Source organism: Lissotriton vulgaris, chromosome 9 (assembly GCF_964263255.1).
Source record: "Lissotriton vulgaris chromosome 9, aLisVul1.2, whole genome shotgun sequence".
Lineage (NCBI taxonomy): Eukaryota > Metazoa > Chordata > Amphibia > Caudata > Salamandridae > Lissotriton > Lissotriton vulgaris.
The window spans coordinates 7,677,211-7,696,499 of NC_141697.1; the positions used below are offsets into that span (position 1 = coordinate 7,677,211).

At 55.6% G+C, this 19,289-nt stretch overlaps 1 protein-coding gene across 1 annotated transcript in view; it reads right to left on the reverse strand.

The window, feature by feature from the left end:
* Positions 1 to 19,289, reverse strand: part of LOC147689523 (glutamate carboxypeptidase 2-like) — a 583,351-nt gene that overhangs the window by 325,706 nt on the left and 238,356 nt on the right. Inside the window, exon 7 of the mRNA XM_086936912.1 lies at positions 13,219 to 13,314. Coding sequence (XP_086793038.1) covers positions 13,219 to 13,314 — 96 coding nt within the window. The remainder of the gene's footprint in view (positions 1 to 13,218; positions 13,315 to 19,289) is intronic.

Genomic DNA, 19,289 nt, shown 5'->3' on the forward strand with positions numbered 1-19,289 from the left:
AGCCTGGCCGCCCCTGCCCGCTGAGAGCCCCGCTCGTATACGAGTCGCTCTCTCCCCCCCCAGGCCGGGCCGCCTGCTCCCCTGTCGCCTGCCTGCTACTGGAGCCAGTGGTGTGCCCCCTCACCTCTCCGGCTGGAATCAGATCGGAGCGCGATCCCCAGCCTCCGACGGCCCGTATGTTGAAACGTACCAGGCCGCCACGCTTTTGCACTTCAAGATCTGAGAAGGCCGAGCCGCACCCTGCTGCACCCCCAGTATGGTCCGTACTGAGGGTCCCATGCCGCGCCTGCCCACTGGAAGTACCAAGACCCCAAAAAACCTGAAGGTACGCCTCCACCGCTGGCGCGTACTAGCCGAGTACGACTCGTCATCCTGAAGTACACCGGGTGGACCTAGACGCTGCGACTAGGACGTCTAACAATCAAGGTACTGTGAAACCCACAAACTCGCTAGCAAGCCTACAATGGACTTGGGGTCCGCAACGTTCTGTTTTCCCAGCATCTGTGCGCATCGACCCTGACAGCACTGTATGCCTCGTACAAGTGCCGTGCCTCGGACTCTGTGCGCATCGACCCGGACAGCACTGTACGCCTCGTCCAAGTGTCGCGCCTCGGACTCTGTGCGCATCGACCCTGACAGCGCTGTGCGCCTCGTACAAGCACCGCGCCTCGGACTAACGGGTCCGCGAGGCGCGTGAGGGTTAGCGAGACTGCTGTTGATCATCGAACAAAACGTATGCCGCGTACAGGAGCGCTGCGAAGCGCCCAGTAGTGAAAAGCACTGCCGAAACAGAACGAAGCTTGCCCTACAGATTGTGGGACCGGTCTAAAGGATATTGGATCATTTCAAAAACAGAGAAACTTGTGAACTAAGCCATCTTTGAGAACTTTGACAGAACACTTGCCCCTTTATTATCTTGTGGCCTCATTCTTAAAATGTTATATTGTTCTTCTAGTAACTGCATCATACCCTATATTTTTACATAAAGCTACGTATTTTTTATACAAATCTTACGCCTGGTGTCCATTTGTGGTGGGTCATTGTGTTTACTGTATGTGGTCATAAATGCTTAACTAACTTAGCGCCCTGAGGATTAGCCTAGACTGCTCGCGCCACGCAACCTAAAGGGTGAGCAGGGGTTATTCTTAAGCAGTAGTTCCCTTGCGCTGACTAGAGGAGAGGGTCCCTGTTTGTCACAAGTGCATACCTGTGCCAAACAGAAACCCCCAATTCTAACATATCTCTAGTAAGCAGCCGATGGAGGAGAGGAATTCAGCTCGGGGGCCAGGTGGGCAGTATAGCAGAATACCTTTGAACGGGGGAAAATAGGCGACCATAACTGAGAAGGTGAAAGCTTCCCAGATCTTGGTGGGGATTATTGCGGTCCTGCCTGAGTAGTGTTCTCGGTGGATGAGAGCAAGGCCTCCTCCTTTTTTGCGGGTTCTGTTGGATCTGCAGGCGGAGTAGCCTTCAGGTGTAGCTGTGCAGAAGTCTGGCCCACAGGAGGGGTCACCACAGGTTTCTGTTATGAAAAGAAGGTCTAATTTGTAGTCGTTTAGGAGGTTCCGAATTTCGTTTTTGTGTTTGGGGAGGGAGCGAGAATTTATAAGAGCTGAGTGAATTTTACCGAGGATAGTGGGTTGTGAGTTGGTGCCTGATGGTGGGGGTGGGAGGAGGTTGTCTAGTGAGAATGGGCAGTTGGGGCAGCAAATGATGGACTGAGTGGCTGTGTGCTCGAGGTTGAGAGGAGGGCAGATATGAGTGTGTTTACTAGTGCTGAGTAAGGATTTAAGGTGTTTGGAGGTGTGGGTTATGGTTTTATTATGAGAAACCACACTGGAATGACTACCCTGGGCACAGTCCAGGCGCGGACGGACGCAGACGGGCTTGCCTAGGGCGTGCCTTCAGCGTGCCAGCGGCATGTCTGCTGCTTGCGTCCCCTGCGCGTAGCGACTGGCATGAATCTTTTATGGAGAGGGGAGAGGAACAACTGGGCTGCTAACCCATGTGTGAGTTGCCGACCGGAAGTAGTAATCACTTCCGGCGGGTGCGTCCAGGCTTCCCTCCAATCAGTGGTGGACCGGGGAAGTGCGCAAGCAAGTTCAAGGTAAGACCAAATTTAAAAAACAGTATATAAGATCAATTTTAAAAACAGTTTTCAAGAACAATAAAGTGCGATTTTTTAAAAACAGTATCGGCAGCAGCGCTTCCTAGGTGATGAAAGCGCAGGTTGTAGGTCGTGGAGCCCTTTACCAGGTGCTCTGATTAAGTAGGGAGTGAGAGTGATTCACCTGTCCTCAGAGCGTAATGAAACATTACAGACAAAGCACACACATTTGTCCTTTGTCTCGGACGATGTGCAAACCACACTGAGGGGCATATTAGCAAGAACCTCGCTATAATCATCTCCATTTTAGTGGCAGGAAACTGCTGCTAAAACAGTGATAATGGGCTTGATAAAATGCCCTAGAGATTTCCAATAGAAGCCCAGGTTAGAAGTCCTACACATCTAACCTGGGCTTCTACTGGAATTCTATAACGCATTTTAGCAAGCCCATTAACACCGTTTTAGCGGCAGTTTCCTGCCACTAAAACAGCAATGATTTTAACGAGGTTCTTGCTAATATGCCCCATAGTGCCCTGAAAGACTGAGTGCAGGTAAAAAGTTTCTACAAAGTACAACTCTTCTGTTTATCATGTGTCAAATGAAGCCAGACGTGTTAACCATGGACCAAAAAGGAGGAGGCCTCTCAACTGCCAACTCGCAGAGTCAGTGGTGCTTTCTACAGCAGGACAATCTGCTCCTGACACCTACGCTTCCTTTTCACCTTTTCACACCTGTAAGGGCTCAGGAAACCCTTCTTGACCCTCCTGGCACGAGCAGTCACTGAGATGGAAGCCAGATTCTCCCAGAAGCCATCTCTACCTTGGCTCTCTCATCGCCTCTGATGTCAGCAGACGCACTCCTTCTAGCCTTGAAGATTGTAAGCAAAGCTCCTCTTGCAGCAGAACAAGGGAAAGCCATTGTCACTGCAAAGGTCAGAGATGGTGCAGAAGTTGCCATCCCTCGTGGACTGGTCCAGGCCACGCTGAAGCTGTCCCTGAGCTTCAAGAGATGGACGCATCTGCACTGATTACAGGGACTGCACCTGCAGCTGTTTTTGCAACACTCTCCCGCGTCCTCACACTTTGCACCGCACAGTAATTCATGAATGGAAACAGAATGTGACTATTTTAGTGCATGTTAGACGGACCGGGAGGGTCGGCCGAGGACAAGAGGAGAGGTCTCCGGGGAGAGCCGTCTCCAGCGATCGTACAGACGAGTAACTTCCCCCCCACAGATGTACACCACACAAGAATAAGGTTTAACGTTCTTTATAGGCAATCTTTAGGTACGATAGGATGGTACAAGGAGGTCTGGACTCAGGGGTCCCCTCGATTCTAGTCTCTTGGATGGGAAAGGGGGTAGCGGGACAGTCTTGTTACCAATCTGGTAGATGCGATGATATGATGGGTAGCTCACAATCCTCGAGCTCGGCGTTCTAGATGGACGGGCCGCGGCAGCGCCGGCAGGTCCCGAGATGATCGTAGGTAGCGACGGTCCGCGGCGGCGCCAGTAGGTCCCGGTGAAGGTGGTAGTTACAACGGTCCGCGGCAGCGCCAGCAGGTCCCGACGAGGATGAAGGATGCAGAAGGTTGCGGCAGCGCCAGCAGGCAGGACAATAGTTCACAAGGCAGGGCTACGGCAGCGCCAGTAGTCCGTCAAGGATGAGTTCGTCACGGTGTCTCTCGACTCCAGGATACAACTGCCTTCCTGCTCTGGAGCTGCCCCAGTTATAGGTCTGGCGCTCTTTGATGTCCGGACCCTCGCACTTGGAGGTCGGGAGGTCCGGGATGAGGGAGTCCAGACACCCAGCAGGGGGGTGGAGCCAGCGCCCAGGGAGGCTGGGGGCGATCGGCACCTGGCGGGGGAGAGCCATCGACACTTCTTCCTCCCATTGACCTGCCAAGTGGTCCGTTCACCTCCTGGGTGGATGGTGGTGCCGGGATGTCGGGGCCTGGCCAGGCCCAGGGTTAGGGTCGAGCTGAGGCCACGCGGCCTCGTGGTGCAGTGTCCAAGATGGCGGCCGGGCCGGGCGAAGGAGCCGGTAGTGGTTCGGCCCCATGATACAGCGATGTCCGGGGGCAGGAGTCCCGTATGAGACGGGGTGCGGGTTGCTTCTGTGGGTAACACGTGGAGGGCCGGGGCTCGGGCCCTGTCATACGGGGGGGGAGCAAGCCCTTCATGTGGCCTGTCCAACATGCGTCCCCCCCAGCCGAAGGCAGGGAGAGTCACCCATCCTCTTGGGGACTCTCCTCGTCGAGGCGGAAAAATCGTGACAGGCCATCTGCGTTGGCGTGGTCTTGGCCAGGTCGATGTTCCACAGTGAAGTCCATCCCCTGCAGGGAGATGGACCAACACAATAGTTTTGGGTTTTCCCCCCGCATCTGCATTAGCCACTGCAGGGGCAGATGATCTGTCTGCACCCGGAAGTGGGTACCGAAGAGATAGGGCCGGAGCTTTTTGAGGGCCCATACCACTGCGAAGGCCTCCCTCTCGATGGTGCTCCAGCGCTGTTCTCGGGCCAGGAGACGTCTGCTGATGAAGGCCACTGGTTGGTCAAGTCCTTCGGGGTTCAACTGGGAGAGGACCGCCCCAATGCCATGGTCGGAGGCATCCGTTTGTACGATGAATTCCCGGCTGTAGTCGGGGGCCTGGAGCACAGGGGCAGTGCACATGGCGGCCTTCAGCTTTTCGAAGGCCGCTTGACAGTCTGGGGTCCAGTTGAGCTTCTTCGGTTGGTTTTTGGATGTGAGTTCCGTGAGGGGCCCCACAATGCTGCCATAGTCCCTCACGAACCGCCGGTAATAGCCGGTGAGCCCCAAGAAGGCTCGGACCTCGGTCTGCATGACGGGGGGCTGCCAGGACTGGATGGCAGCGATCTTGAGTTGAAGCGGGGCCACCAGACCACTTCCCACCTGGTGTCCGAGATAGGTTATGGACCCCTGACCAATTTGGCACTTGCTGGCCTTGATTGTGAGGCCGGCCCGTTGGAGGGCCTGCAGGACCTCTCGGAGGTGGTGGAGGTGGTCGGACCAGTGGCGGCTGTACACAGCGATATCGTCCAGGTAGGCGGCGCTGAACTCCTCGAGTCCCGCCAAGACCTGGTTTACCAGTCGCTGAAAAGTAGCTGGAGCATTCTTCATGCCGAATGGCATGACTTTGAAGTGGTAGTGGCCATCGGGGGTGGAAAAGGCGGATCGTTCTTGAGCCTGGGGTGTGAGACCGATCTGCCAGTAGCCCGCTGTCAGGTCGAAGATGCTGAGGTAGCGGGCAGCCCCCATGCGGTCGATCAGTTCATCCGCTCGGGGAATGGGATGAGCGTCGGTCCTGGTGACAGCGTTCAGGCCCCGATAGTCGACGCAGAATCGGAGCTCAGGGGTGGTGCCGGGGGCAGCAGCTTTGGGGACCAGCACGACCGGGCTGGCCCAGGGGCTGTCCGAAGGCTCGATGACCCCGAGCGTGAGCATCTTTGACACCTCCTCTTGGATGCAGGCCCGTACCCGATCTGGTACGCGGTACACCCGATGTCTGATAGGGGGACTGTCCCCCGTGTCCACGTCGTGCAAGCACCAGGGGGTGACCCCTGGGGTGAGGGAAAACAGGGTCGCAAACTGCAGCAGGAGGTCCCGGCAGCCTTGGTGCTGTTCCGGGGTGAGGGCATCTGAGAGTCGGACCCCGTCCACGGAACCATCCTTCTCACGGGTCTTTAGGAGATCCGGGAGGGGCTCGGAGTCTTCTTCCGCTCTGCTGTCTGTAGCCATCAGGAGACTGAGCTCCGAGCGCACAAAGTGGGGTTTGAGTCTATTGGCGTGGAGGACCCGGAGGGGGTTCCGTGGAGATTCCATATCGATGAGATAGGTGACGGGGCTCTTGCGCTCGACCACTTTGAAGGGCCCCGTCCACTTGTCCTGCAAGGCACATGGTTCGGTGGGGGACATCACCCACACTTGTTCGCCAGGTTCGAATTCGATGGAGGAGGCATTTTGATCGTACCATTTTTTCATGTCCTCCTGACTGGCCTCAAGGTCCGCTTTCGCCATTTCTCTGAATCGCCTGGTCTGATTGCGTAGGGTCAGGAGGTACTTGAAGACATCTGGAGGGGTCTTCAGGGGGGCCATCTCCCAACCTTCTTTGACTAGGCTGAGGGGCCCTCGCACAGGGTGTCCGTACAAGAGTTCGAACGGGCTGAAGCCGAGGGACTTCTGGGGGACTTCTCGATATGCGAAGAGGAGGCACGGCAGTAGCACATCCCACTGGCGACGGAGGGGCTCTTCCAACCCCCCAATCATCCCTTTGAGCGTGCGGTTGAACCGCTCGACTAGTCCGTTTCCTTGAGGGTGATAGGGGGTCGTGAATCGGTAGGTGACCCCGCACTGTTGCCAGAGGGACTTCATATATTTTGAAATAAAGTTTGTGCCTCTGTCACTGACGACTTCTCGGGGGAAGCCCACCCGGGAGAAGATCCCCATTAAGGCCCGGCCGACCACCGGGGCTGTTACAGTCCGCAGGGGAACAGCCTCGGGGTAGCGGGTGGCGTGGTCCACCAGTACCAGGATGAACCGATGTCCTTGTGCTGTACGGGGGTCCAGGGGCCCCACAATGTCTATTCCCACCCTCTCGAACGGGGTGGTGACAACTGGGAAGGGTTGCAGAGGTGCTTTAAGTTTGCGGCCGCTCTTCCCGCTGGCCTGGCACGTGGGGCAGGACCGGCAGTGGTTGAGGACGTCGTTTCTCATCTTGGGCCAGAAAAAGTGGGTCACCAGGCGACTGTAGGTTTTGTCCTGACCCAGGTGTCCAGCCAGGGGGACATCGTGGGCCAAATTTAACAAGAAGTCTCTAAAACGGAGGGGCACCACCAGCACTCGACTGGCCCCTAACTCCGCGATTCTCTGTTCACTGTACAACAGGTCGTTGTCCCAATAGATCCAATGGGCTCCGGTGGTGTCCCCTGCGCTCTGGGCGAGGGCTTGCTGGCGGAGTCCCTCGAGGGAGGGACAGGTCTTCTGTTCTTGTCGGAACTGCTCCTGGGTGGGCCCCCCTTCCTGACGCCACTGAGCCAGATCGGGAAGGTCCTGGAGCTGAGTGGCCCCTTCGGGGGTGTGCTCTGGGGGGTCGGTATGGTCGGTGTCCTCCACTGGAGCGATCGGAGGAGGAGGTGCGGGCCATTCGGGTTCTTCAGGTTGGGGGATGGCCCGGGCGGCCATGGACCGGGTGGTTACGCACGCCCAGTCCGGGAGGCCCAGCATCCCCAGGTGTTCTCTCCTTTCCATGGCGGCCCACGGGGAACTCTCCAGATCATTCCCCAGGAGACAGTCCACGGGGCATCGTCTCGGACCGTCACCTTCAACATGCCGGAGACTCCTCCCCATTCGAAGGGGACGCAGGCCATCCGACACAGACTCTCGGAATTGTCGGCTGAACGGACGGGGCAGAGAATGTTCGGCAGGATCTGTTCTGGGGTCACCAGGTGACAGCGGACGGCCGTCACGCTGGCCCCCGTGTCACGTAGTGCTTCGGCCCTGCGCCCAATAATGTTCACCCACTGACTATATTTTCTGGTGTTGGCGGGTAGGGGAGCCCGCGGGATCATGTCTCTTCCCCCTAGGCATGCTAGAACCATGGCGGCCGGTTCCCACTCTTGTTGTTCTTGTTCGCACTCTTCCTGTTCTTCAGAGATTTGCTCTCCCCCCCAGGGCGGCGGCAGCTACCTGGCGGGGCCTCGGAGTTTGGTTCTGTGGACAGTTTGGGTCATTGGCGTAGTGGCCGACTCGCTGGCATCGGTGACACGTGACATTGGCTCGGAACCCCGGGCGCATCGGGGTGTTGCCCCGGCCGGCCGGGGGCTGAGTGCTGGCCGCGGGAGCGGCCGGGACGGTGTCTCTTCCTCGTCCCTGGCCTCCTCCTCCTCCTCCTCCTCGGGGACGGTGCTGACCTTGGTTGTTTCTGTTCTGTTCGTGCGGCCCGCTCCGGCCCACTCGGGTGCTCTCCCATCGGTCAGCCTCGGCGGCGAGCTGTCGTGGGTCAGTCAATTTACTGTCGAGAAGGTGCTGCCTGAGCTCGACGAAGCAGTTGTTGGAGAGGTGCTCCCACACCATGAGATTAAAAAGTTGTTCGTAGGTTGTTACGTGGCTCCCCTTGATCCAACCCTCGAAGGCTCGGCTGAAATAGTTCACATATTCCACCCAAGTTGTACCCGGGATCCGGGTGCAGTCTCGGAACCTCTGGCGGTACATTTCGGGTGTGAGCCCATATCGGGTGAGGAGGGCAGCCTTCATGTGGTCATAGGATGTCATCAGGTGGTCGGGGAGTTGTAACAGGGCATCGCAACCTTCATTGATGAACCTCCCCCATAGACCGGCTCCCCAGTCACTTCGGTCGATCCTGTGGGAGGTCATGGCGATCTCGTAGGCCTTGAACCACTGTTGTATGTCGTCATCTCGGAAATACTCTCGGACGACATCCTTGGGGATGTGGACCTTTTTCTCTGTTGCTCCTGGGGTGCGCGGTTGCTCGGGCACCCCTAGTTCTTTGTTTTGCTTCCGTAGGTCTAATTCTGCCAGTTTGCGCTCGTGTTCGTACGCTAGTCTCTTTTCTTCGAGCTCTCTTTGCCTCTGTTTTTCTTCCCGTTCTTCTCGGAGTCGCAGATGTTCGAGGTTCAGTTTTTGTTCGGCTAATTTCAGTTCACCGTCCATTTTGAGCCGAGCCATTTCTAACTCATGTAGTCTGCTTCTTTCTCTCTCTTGGATCTCCTCCTGCGAGATACCTGTTCTTCGCTCCTCGGGAGCCGTGGTGTTCCTCTCTGATGCTGCAACGTTTTGGTCCGGGGGTCTGGCGGCCCCGGTTTCGGCCCAAGACTCAATGGCGTGCTTGAAATCGTCTTTAGTGCTCAGACCGGTGGTAGCAATGCCTAGTTCAATGCAGAATTGTTTCAACTCACGATGGTTGTACTCTTCCAATTTCTCCATCTGGAATTTCTCGGTGGATCCGCTTTCTTTGGTTGTCATTGTGGTTTAGTCGTGGGGTGAGTTACTCTCTGTACGATTACGCGTTGATTCGGATCGCGCCGCTGGCCACCAATGTTAGACGGACCGGGAGGGTCGGCCGAGGACAAGAGGAGAGGTCTCCGGGGAGAGCCGTCTCCAGCGATCGTACAGACGAGTAACTTCCCCCCCACAGATGTACACCACACAAGGATAAGGTTTAACGTTCTTTATAGGCAATCTTTAGGTACGATAGGATGGTACAAGGAGGTCTGGACTCAGGGGTCCCCTCGATTCTAGTCTCTTGGATGGGAAAGGGGGTAGCGGGACAGTCATGTTACCAATCTGGTAGATGCGATGATATGATGGGTAGCTCACAATCCTCGAGCTCTGCGTTCTAGATGGACGGGCCGCGGCAGCGCCGGCAGGTCCCGAGATGATCGTAGGTAGCGATGGTCCGCGGCGGCGCCAGCAGGTCCCGGTGAAGGTGGTAGTTACAACGGTCCGCGGCAGCGCCAGCAGGTCCCGACGAGGATGAAGGATGCAGAAGGTTGCGGCAGCGCCAGCAGGCAGGACAATAGTTCAGAAGGCAGGGCTACGGCAGCGCCAGTAGTCCCTCAAGGATGAGTTCGTCACGGTGTCTCTCGACTCCAGGATACAACTGCCTTCCTGCTCTGGAGCTGCCCCAGTTATAGGTCTGGCGCCCTTTGATGTCCGGACCCTCGCACTTGGAGGTCGGGAGGTCCGGGATGAGGGAGTCCAGACACCCAGCAGGGGGGTGGAGCCAGCGCCCAGGGAGGCTGGGGGCGATCGGCACCTGGCGGGGGAGAGCCATCGACACTTCTTCCTCCCATTGACCTGCCAAGTGGTCCGTTCACCTCCTGGGTGGACGGTGGTGCCAGGATGTCGGGGCCTGGCCAGGCCCAGGGTTAGGGTCGAGCTGAGGCCACGCGGCCTCATGGTGCAGTGTCCAAGATGGCGGCCGGTCCGGGCGAAGGAGCCGGTAGTGGTTCGGCCCCATGATACAGCGATGTCCGGGGGCAGGAGTCCCGTATGAGACGGGGTGCAGGTTGCTTCTGTGGGTAACACGTGGAGGGCCGGGGCTCGGGCCCTGTCATGCGGGGGGGGAGCAAGCCCTTCATGTGGCCTGTCCAACAGTGCACAAGAAGGAGCTCACAGCAAACCTAAGCATGGATGACTTTGTAAGGGAATTTTCAAAGAACAACAGGGCCCATAATACAGAAAGGGTGCAGAATTGACAGAAACTGGGCCTGCATTGGCCCACCCGAGCGCACCCTTGGCCCACCCGAGCGCACCCTTGGCCCATCCGAGCGCACCCTTGGCCCACCCGAGCGCCCCCTTGGCCCACCCTAGCGCCCCCTTGGCCCACCTGAGCGGACCCATGGCCCACCCGAGCGCACCCTTGCCCACCCGAGCCCACTCTTGGCCTACCCTAGCGCACCCTTGGCGCACCCGAGGGCACCCTTGGTCCACCTGAGTGCACCCTTGGCCCACCTGAACGCACCCTTGGCATGCCTGAGTGCACCCTTGGCATGCCTGAGTGCACACTTGGCCCACCCGAGTGCACACTTGGCCCACCCGAGTGCACCCTTGGCCCACCCAAGCCCACCCTTGGCCCACCTGAGCGCACACTTGGCCCACCTGAGTGCACCCTTGGCCCACCTGAGCACACCTTTGGCCCACCTGAGCGCACACTTGGCCCACCCGAGTGCACCCTTGGCCCACCTGAGTGCACTCTTGGCCCACCTGAGCACACCCTTGGCCCATCTGAACGCACCCTTGGCCCACCCGAGTGCACCCTTTGCCCACCTGAGTGCACTCTTGGCCCACCTGAGCACACCCTTGGCCCATCTGAACGCACCCTTGGCCCACCCGAGTGCACCCTTTGCCCACCTGAGTGCACACTTGGCCCACCCGAGTGCACACTTGGCCCACCCGTGCGCACCCTTGGCCCACCTGAGCGCACACTTGGCCCACCTGAGCGCACACTTGGCCCACCTGAGTGCACATTTGGCCCACCCGAGCGCACCCTTGGCTCACCCGAGCGCATCCTTGGCCCAACAGAGTGTACCCTTGGGTAATCCAGATACAAATGTCAGGGCCTGCTTCGTGCACTGCCATCCCAGGCAGGCAAGCGCTCCCATTGGGCACCAAAAGACGCTTATTGAATATAATTGGTCCCTATTGACACCAAACAACTGTGCCAAATGATCTTTGAGTAACCAGGCCCAAGAGGATGGGAGGGGCCCAGGGTCTGAGCGATGGCCCATAAACAACCAAATTATAAGTGAAAGCAGCCAGGGCAGGCTAACACCACAACCAAAAAATGTACTATAATGAAACATTGAAAAAGTTTGAAAACACTTATCTGAATATGTGGGGTTCTCTGGCAGGAGACAGAAAAAGAAACTGCAAGTCTCCCAGCTCGACCGCTCCTGTCTGTGGCACAGTAGGGGTCCTTCTTACAGTGGCCATGTTGGGAGGGTGGGAGAATGATGTCTGTGAGAAACCCCATGCTCTGGGTCCAGGTAGGAGTCCACTACATGACCAATGCACACAGCTCTGCCAATGCGCCTCAGTCCTGCCCTACCCACACACAGCTCTGCCAATGCATCTCAGTCCTGTCCTACCCACACACAGCTCTGCCAATGCACCTCAGTACTGTCTCACCCAAACACATCTCTGCCAATGCACCTCACACCTGTCTTACCCACACACAGCTCTGCCAATATATCTCACACCTGCCCTTCCTGCACACAGCTCTGCCAATGTATCTCACACCTGTCTTACCCACACACAGCTCTGCCAATGTATCTCACACCTGCCCTTCCTGCACACAGCTCTGCCAATGTATCTCACGCCTGCCCTTCCTGCACACAGCTCTGCCAATGCACCTCAGATCAGTCCTACCGGCACCCAGCTCTGCCAATGCACCTCAGTCCTGTACTATCCACACACAGATCTGCCAATGCACCTCAGTCCTGTCCTAGCCACACACAGCTCTGCCAATGCACCTCAGTCCTGTGCTATCCACACAGAGCTCTGCCAATGCACCTCAGTCCTGTCCTACCCACACACAGCTCTGCCAATGCACCTCAGACCTGTCCTACCCACACACAGCTCTGCCAATGCACCTCAGTCCTGTCCTACCCACACACACCTCTGCCAAGGTACCTCAGTTCTGTCCTACCCACACACTGCTCTGCAAATGCACCTCAGATCAGTCCTACCCACACACAGCTCTGCCAAGGCACCTCAGTCCTCTGCTATCCACACACAGCTCTGCCAATGCACCTCAGTCCTGTCCTACCCACACACAGCTCTGCCAATGCACCTCAGTCCTGTGCTACCCACACACAGCTCTGCCAATGCACCTCACACCTGTCCTACCCACACACAGCTCTTCCAATGCATTAATCCTGTCCTACCCACACACAGCTCTGCCAATGCACCTCAGTCCCGTCCTACCCACACACAGCTCTGCCAATGCAGCTCAGTCCTGTCCTACCCACACACAGCTCTGCCAATGCATTAATAATGTTCTACCCACACACAGCTCTGCCAATGCACCTCACACCAGTCCTACCCACACACAGCTCTGCCAATGCACCTCAGTCCTGTCCTACCCACACACAGCTCTGCCAATGCATTAATAATGTTCTACCCACACACAGCTCTGCCAATGCACCTCACACCAGTCCTACCCACACACAGCTCTGCCAATACACCCCAGTCCCGTCCTACCCACACACAGCTCTGCCAATGCACCTCACACCTGTCCTACCCACACACAGCTCTGCCAATGCACCTCACACCTGTCCTACCCACACACAGCTCTGCCAATGCACCTCACACCTGTCCTACCCACACACAGCTCTGCCAATGCATTAATAATGTTCTACCCACACACAGCTCTGCCAATGCACAGAGCTCTGCCAAAGCACCTCAGCCATGTCTCACTCACACACAGCCCTGCCAATGCTCATCAGTCGTGTACCACCTACACACTGTTCTGTCAATGCACTTTGACCCAAGCTCTGCAGTGGTGCAGAGGTTCACAAGTGAGCTAACAGTGTGGACACAAGTGTTGGAGGAAGGTTAAGAATGTCTCACCTTTTTTCATGCGGTGAACTGAAGCCCGGCCCAGTTCTGTAGGTGATGTTGAGGGCTCCTCGCCAGGACGGGGGAGCCGCCTCGCCCCCTATTTTACTGAATTAAAAAAGAAAAAGAAAAATCAAACACTTTCAAATAGGTGAGAATACTTCAGCTCTCCTCAGCACTTTGCTGCAGGCTGACCTTGAAGGACTGGAGGGGCTGATGCGAGAGGCACAGGGTAGGGACCTTTATTTTATTTATTTAAGAATTGTGTGTGGTGCAGACTTCACAGCGCTTTACACAGGGCCAGGCACTGAAGGGACCTCCCTGCCGAGTCCACATGCAGCACAAAGACAGAAGCAGAGTCCAGGGCACATGTGAAAGGAATCATACTGTGAGACGTTGGCCTGGCATATGCTGTACACTATTCTAGTGGGCACCTTGCACCCGTCCAAACGACCCTTATTGATGGTAGGTTTAGAGAACCTTTATTGAAAGCTATCCTAGTGGTAGCTGTGGAGAGCAGCCTTCAGGCTAAGTCTTGAAGGAATGTAAAGCAGCTTGTTTTATCAGTCTATAATCCCTTGAATAATCAAATGAAAGTACACCACACAAGGTATATATATAGAATATATGTATTTATTCTAAACACATCCCTCTAGTCGCTTAATGAGGATTGAGGCAAAAGTACATTCAGTAAACTTAATATCACACAGTAAATTAAAACAATATATGTTGAGCCCTAGGGACGTACCAAGCCATATATCAATGAAGTGGTATAAGAACCAGGAGTTGGCTAGAAACAAGGCCTAGAGCCTGTAGAATCACTGGGGCCACAAGGAACCACCCAAGGCAGTGACACAGGGGACCCCCGGGGGACGGGTGCAGTGTCTAAACACAGCCACAAATCACCATAGACTTCTATGGGGAAAGTCGCAGTTGGAAATGTAAAGATTAGGGACACTTCGAAGAGGAATTAGAGCAAACCCCTTTAGACCTAAGAGGTTCTAGAGCCAACACCCACGGGAGCACCAGAGTACTCAAGTTACCTCACCCAGGAAAGCCGGGTGCATAGGTGTCTTTTGGTGTCGGGTTTCGTTGTTGCTTTCAAAGGTGATCTGCTGAAGAGTGCTGCTGCCGTCATAGAGGAAAGTGTCCGAGGTGATCCAAGCCTGGATTGAAGATGAGAAGAACCTGAAAGCAGAGGGGACAGAGTCTGGGTCACTTGCCAGTGACCAGGAGCATGATAGGCGGATGCCCACCGATGTCGGGTAATTTCAGGTGAAGAAGGTGAAGTGTGACTCCGCAGCCACGGGGACCTGGAGGTGTCGACGACAACCAGGTTCTCAATTTGAGCTGTTCCACAAAGGATGTAGAGTGCTGCGGTGTCAATGCCTGGATTGGACCCAACAAGCCTTGGCAACATCAATACATGCAGGAAGAGAAAATAGGCTTCGGTGTGAACCAGCAAGGTCTGAGGGACTCACCAAGCGTTGGAGAGTCAGGGCACTTCTGGAGCAAACAGAGAAACCCAAGGAAAGTCAAAGTTCCTTCTCAGGGACCCACCAGTCAATGGACTAGGGATCGCAAAGGTACCTCAAGCGAAAACACAAAGGGCCAGCATACGGAACACTCGTGTAGTGAAGGCCCACAATCTTCGGAGGAAAAGGTGCTCGGGTCTGGGCTATGACTTACCCAATGCACACCCTCAATGGACGTCGAGAAGCTGATGCACTTGCTAATGTGCATGCTGTCCAGGGGTTACAGTTCCACGGTACTCACAAGGGCTGCAGGTCTCAGCTTTGCTGGTGACACAGGTCAGCCTTAGAGAAGTCTAGAAATCCACCTCCTGGGCTGCAATTACTTCGGAGTCCGGCTGGAGCTTCGGAGATGCAGACCGGGCAGTTGCGTCTTTGGTACCTGCCAAGCAGGGTGATGCAAACCGGTCAAATGCGTTTAAGGTGCCTGCCTTGCAGGGGAGTAACTCCTTTACACCAAGGGAGATTCTTCAGTCATCTAGTCGTGTAGATCGTCAAAGTTTCAGTATTTCTGTAGTAGAGTTTCATCCAGGTGTAATCCCCAGTCCTGTAGTCAGGGGTTAATTTCTTACACCCAAGGAAGGGGTTGGACTAACTCTGTGGACCCACCTATGGGAGGGTTTGGAAAGAGGGGTGGCTACACCAATTTCCTTTGTCTAGTTTCTCGCCAGAGCAGGGACTAGTAGCCCCTGTAACCGGTTTGAACTGGGCTATGCACAGGGACACCAAATGTGCCCCCCTGCAGACTTCAAAGCACTCTCCGAGTGCACCCAACCAGCCCCAATCCACTAAGGCCTGTCAGGGAGGTGTTAGACGGGGACCCGGAGGGTCGGCCGAGGACAGGGGGAGAGGCCTCCGGTGAGGGCCGTCTCCAGCGATCGTACAGACGAGTAACTTCCCCCCCACAGATGGACACCACACAAGGATGAGGTCAACACTCTTTATATACGGTTCTTGAAGCAAGGTTATCAGCGATACAGGGAGGTCGGGACACGAGGGTCCTCTCAATTCTAGTCTCTGAAGGGGAAAGGGCAGCGGGACAGTCTTGGTGCCGGTCCGGTACGGGTGTGGCAAGATGGGGAGCTCACAAGTTCGGAGTTCTGGAAGGTCGGGCCGCGGCAGCGCCAGCAGGCTAGGATGATAAGTCTCGTTTGAGAAGGGCCGCTGCAGCGCCAGCAGGCAAGAGCGATGGTTCACACAAGGATGGGCCGCGGCAGCGCCAGCAGGTCCCGACGAAGGTGTAGGTTGCAGAGGGCCGCGGCAGCGCCAGCAGGCAGGAACGATGGTTCACAAGGATGGGCCGCGGCAGCGCCAGCAGGTCCCGACGAAGGTGTAGGTTGCAGAGGGCCGCGGCAGCGCCAGCAGGCAGGAACGATGGTTCACAAGGATGGGCCGCGGCAGCGCCAGCAGGCCCCGACTGAGGTGTAGGTTGCAGAGGGCCGCAGCAGCGCCAGCAGGCAGGAACGATGATTCACAAGGCAGGGCTGCGGCAGCGCCAGCAGTCCGTCAAGGATGAGTTCTTCAAGGTGTCTCTCGACTCCAGGATACAACTGCCTTCCTGCTCTGGAGCTGCCCCAGTTATAGGTCTGGCCTCCTTTGAAGTCCGGACCCTCGCGCTGGGAGGTCGGGAGGTCCGGGATGAGGGAGTCCAGACACCCAGCAGGGGGGTGGAGCCAGCGCCCGGGGAGACCGGGGGCGATCGGCACCTGGCGAGGGAGAGCCATCAATACTCCTTTCTCTCATTGACCCGCCAAGTGGTCTCTTCACCTCCTGGGTGGATGGTGGTGCCTCGATGTCGGAGCCTGGCCAGGCCCAGGGTTGGGGTCGAGCTGGGGCCACGCGGCCTCGTGGTGCAGTGTCCAAGATGGCGGCCGGCCCGGGGCAATGCTGCTGATGTAGGCCCGGGTCAGCCGATGTCGAGGTGTTCGGGGCAGGCGTCCCGTTGGGGACGGGTTGCGGGTTGCTTCTGTGGGTTGCGGGGGTGGTTCTCCTGGGGACACCGGGAGAGCCGGTGCTCGGACCTTAATATGCAGGGAGGGAGCGGCCCCTTCACGAGGCCTGTCCAACAGGAGGTGGTTACACCTTCCTGTGACAGGAAATCTATTGTCCAGGCCTCCCCTCCTGGAGTTTCGTCCAGCAGTAGGAGGCCAGACTCGTGTCTGTGGCTGCAGCATCCATTTTGTGATGCCAGGGTTCTTTAAAACTGGTACCGGGTATGCCGAAGTGTACATGTCTCTCCCTCTAGAAGGGTTGAATTCTACCCCGCCTCCAGGACTGGTGGGGATGGGAGGTATGATTTCAACACCAAACACCAAACACGACATGTTTCCGTGCAGCCAGTCCAAACTTAGCACTTACAGCGAGTTTATAATGCACTTAAGAGTATATATTCGGCTGGCTGCATCACAGAACAGCCACAGAGAATAGATTCCAAAGGCTACTGAGGGATAAAAATTAGATTTCCCTGCATAAGGGGTATTGCACCTATATTCTGTTAGCATGCTGAATCTATATGTATACTTTCTGCTTGAGATATATGTATTTTGCTAGGAAGAAACCCTCTTTTCCTTCTTTGTAAATCTGTTGTTAGAAGAGAATTTGAAGAACCATACAGATGCCGTTTTCTGTACATGTGCTCGAGCACGGGATGTGATCACGTGCTGATCACGTGCTGTTTTCAAGCTCTCTGTTCATCTGAGTTATTGGTAGCAGCTGAAAGGTAGCCTGTTTACTTTACTGTTTTAGACTCAAGGGCGCATTTGGCTTTGGGAGTGATTAGAGCATTCCTGAAGGCGCTGCCTCTTCTTTCCCAAGCCCCGAGACGAAAGGGAGTCACCCTTCCTGACCTCCCCGGTAATAGATAGCTATGCCTTTGTTCCTATCCAAGCTGTGCCATATGTGGTCACTTCCTGGAGCTAGGGGGGCAAGTGGTGTTTTTGCTTTTACAGTGAATTCATGTGTTGACCTGAAACTATATATGTTCTGTTTTGACTCTAAGCCATCAGTCTTCTGCATGCATTTCATGGGTGAGGATTGGAGAGGGTCCTCTATAGAGTATTTTGCTTAATAAATGATTGAACTTTCTTCACTGCCAACTGACTGATTATTTGTAAATGGGATTGGGGCTATTGGTAAGTATAGCCCTATATGATATTTTTGTAGTACTTCACTGCAGAAGGGTTCTGCTCATACATGGGCACTCTCTCACACAAAACCAAGAACTCTGCCTTCAGGATTGATAAGCCCTGCCATAGGGGTGACTGATAGGTTTATATGTGCAGTGATTTAAGGTAGATATAGGTATACTATATCTAGGTAAGGGGTGCTTACACCACCTTACCCAGGCTGCAGTAGCAGTCCCTCTGTGTCATTTTGGAAGGCTTCCCAGTGGTGGCATAATACATGCATCAGCCCCAGACAGGCCTCTGGGGCACCTATGCCCTTAGTACCTAAGGTACCATATACTAGGTACTCATAAGGGTAACCCAGTATCCAAACTGGAGTGTACTTAAATACATGGAATCCATTTAGAGAGGAAGTAGCTAGGCTGGGGTCCTGGATAGCAGGGCCCCAGCCAGGTTAAAGTCGAAAAACAATGAGACATCAGCAAAAAGTGGGGGTAACCATAAGAAGTAGATCATACTCTCCTACAATTACTGCCTCTGTACTCTAGATTACTGGCCTCTGTACTCTAGATTACTGTGGGCTGCCCCGGGTCCACAAAGGGGCCCCTCCTAAGAAGGTTGGCCCCTCTTAGTGCCACATGAGGGCACACGAGGTAGCCTCCCAGTGTTTATGACCCCCTAGGGTCCACGTGTGCATCTACTCCGGGCAGGACTGGACAAGGGGCGAGGTACATATACCTCTCCCGCCCACTGGGCACCCTCTTTTCCTGCTGCCCTCACGCCGCTTCCCTCCCTTCCGCTTACTCAGCGTACAGGCAAGGGGTGGGGAGGGTGTGTTGGCTAACTTATTATTTTGTGTTGCAGCCGGAATTACAGGGCGATCCAGAGGCTCCAAGGTACAGAGGGGTACCCTCTGCACGAGAACAACAAGAATGCAAAGGCCAAATATCCTCAAGGAGGTCCTCGTGTTGGACCCTGGAGGAGCAACGGCGCCCTGTTAGTCCTACGGGCGGTTGTGGATCTGCGCAACTGGGGGTTGCCTGGAACGCTTTGCCCCCCTTCTGGGGGCGTGAGTAATGGAGTGAACTGGCGGTCCACCGGTGGGAGGGGTTATCCCCTTCTCCAAATCTGGCAAACACCAATAGGCTAGGGCCACAGTATAATTTGGCTCATCAAGTGGGCAGACGGCGAGGGGCTGCCTGCCCTGGGATCACCTGTAAGATAACCCACCATGTTGGCATATTTGTTATGAAAATAAACCTGCAGCAATTTTCTCCACAAAGAAGGTGTCTGATCTGTTTATTTCTCCAGGTTATTGGTGTAGGAGGTATGGGGAGTGTTGCTGATTTTGGCACTATGCCTCTCTACTCTAGATTACTGGATAGTGAGTGGTTACATTCACATGGAAGTATTTAAAAAGTTTTGA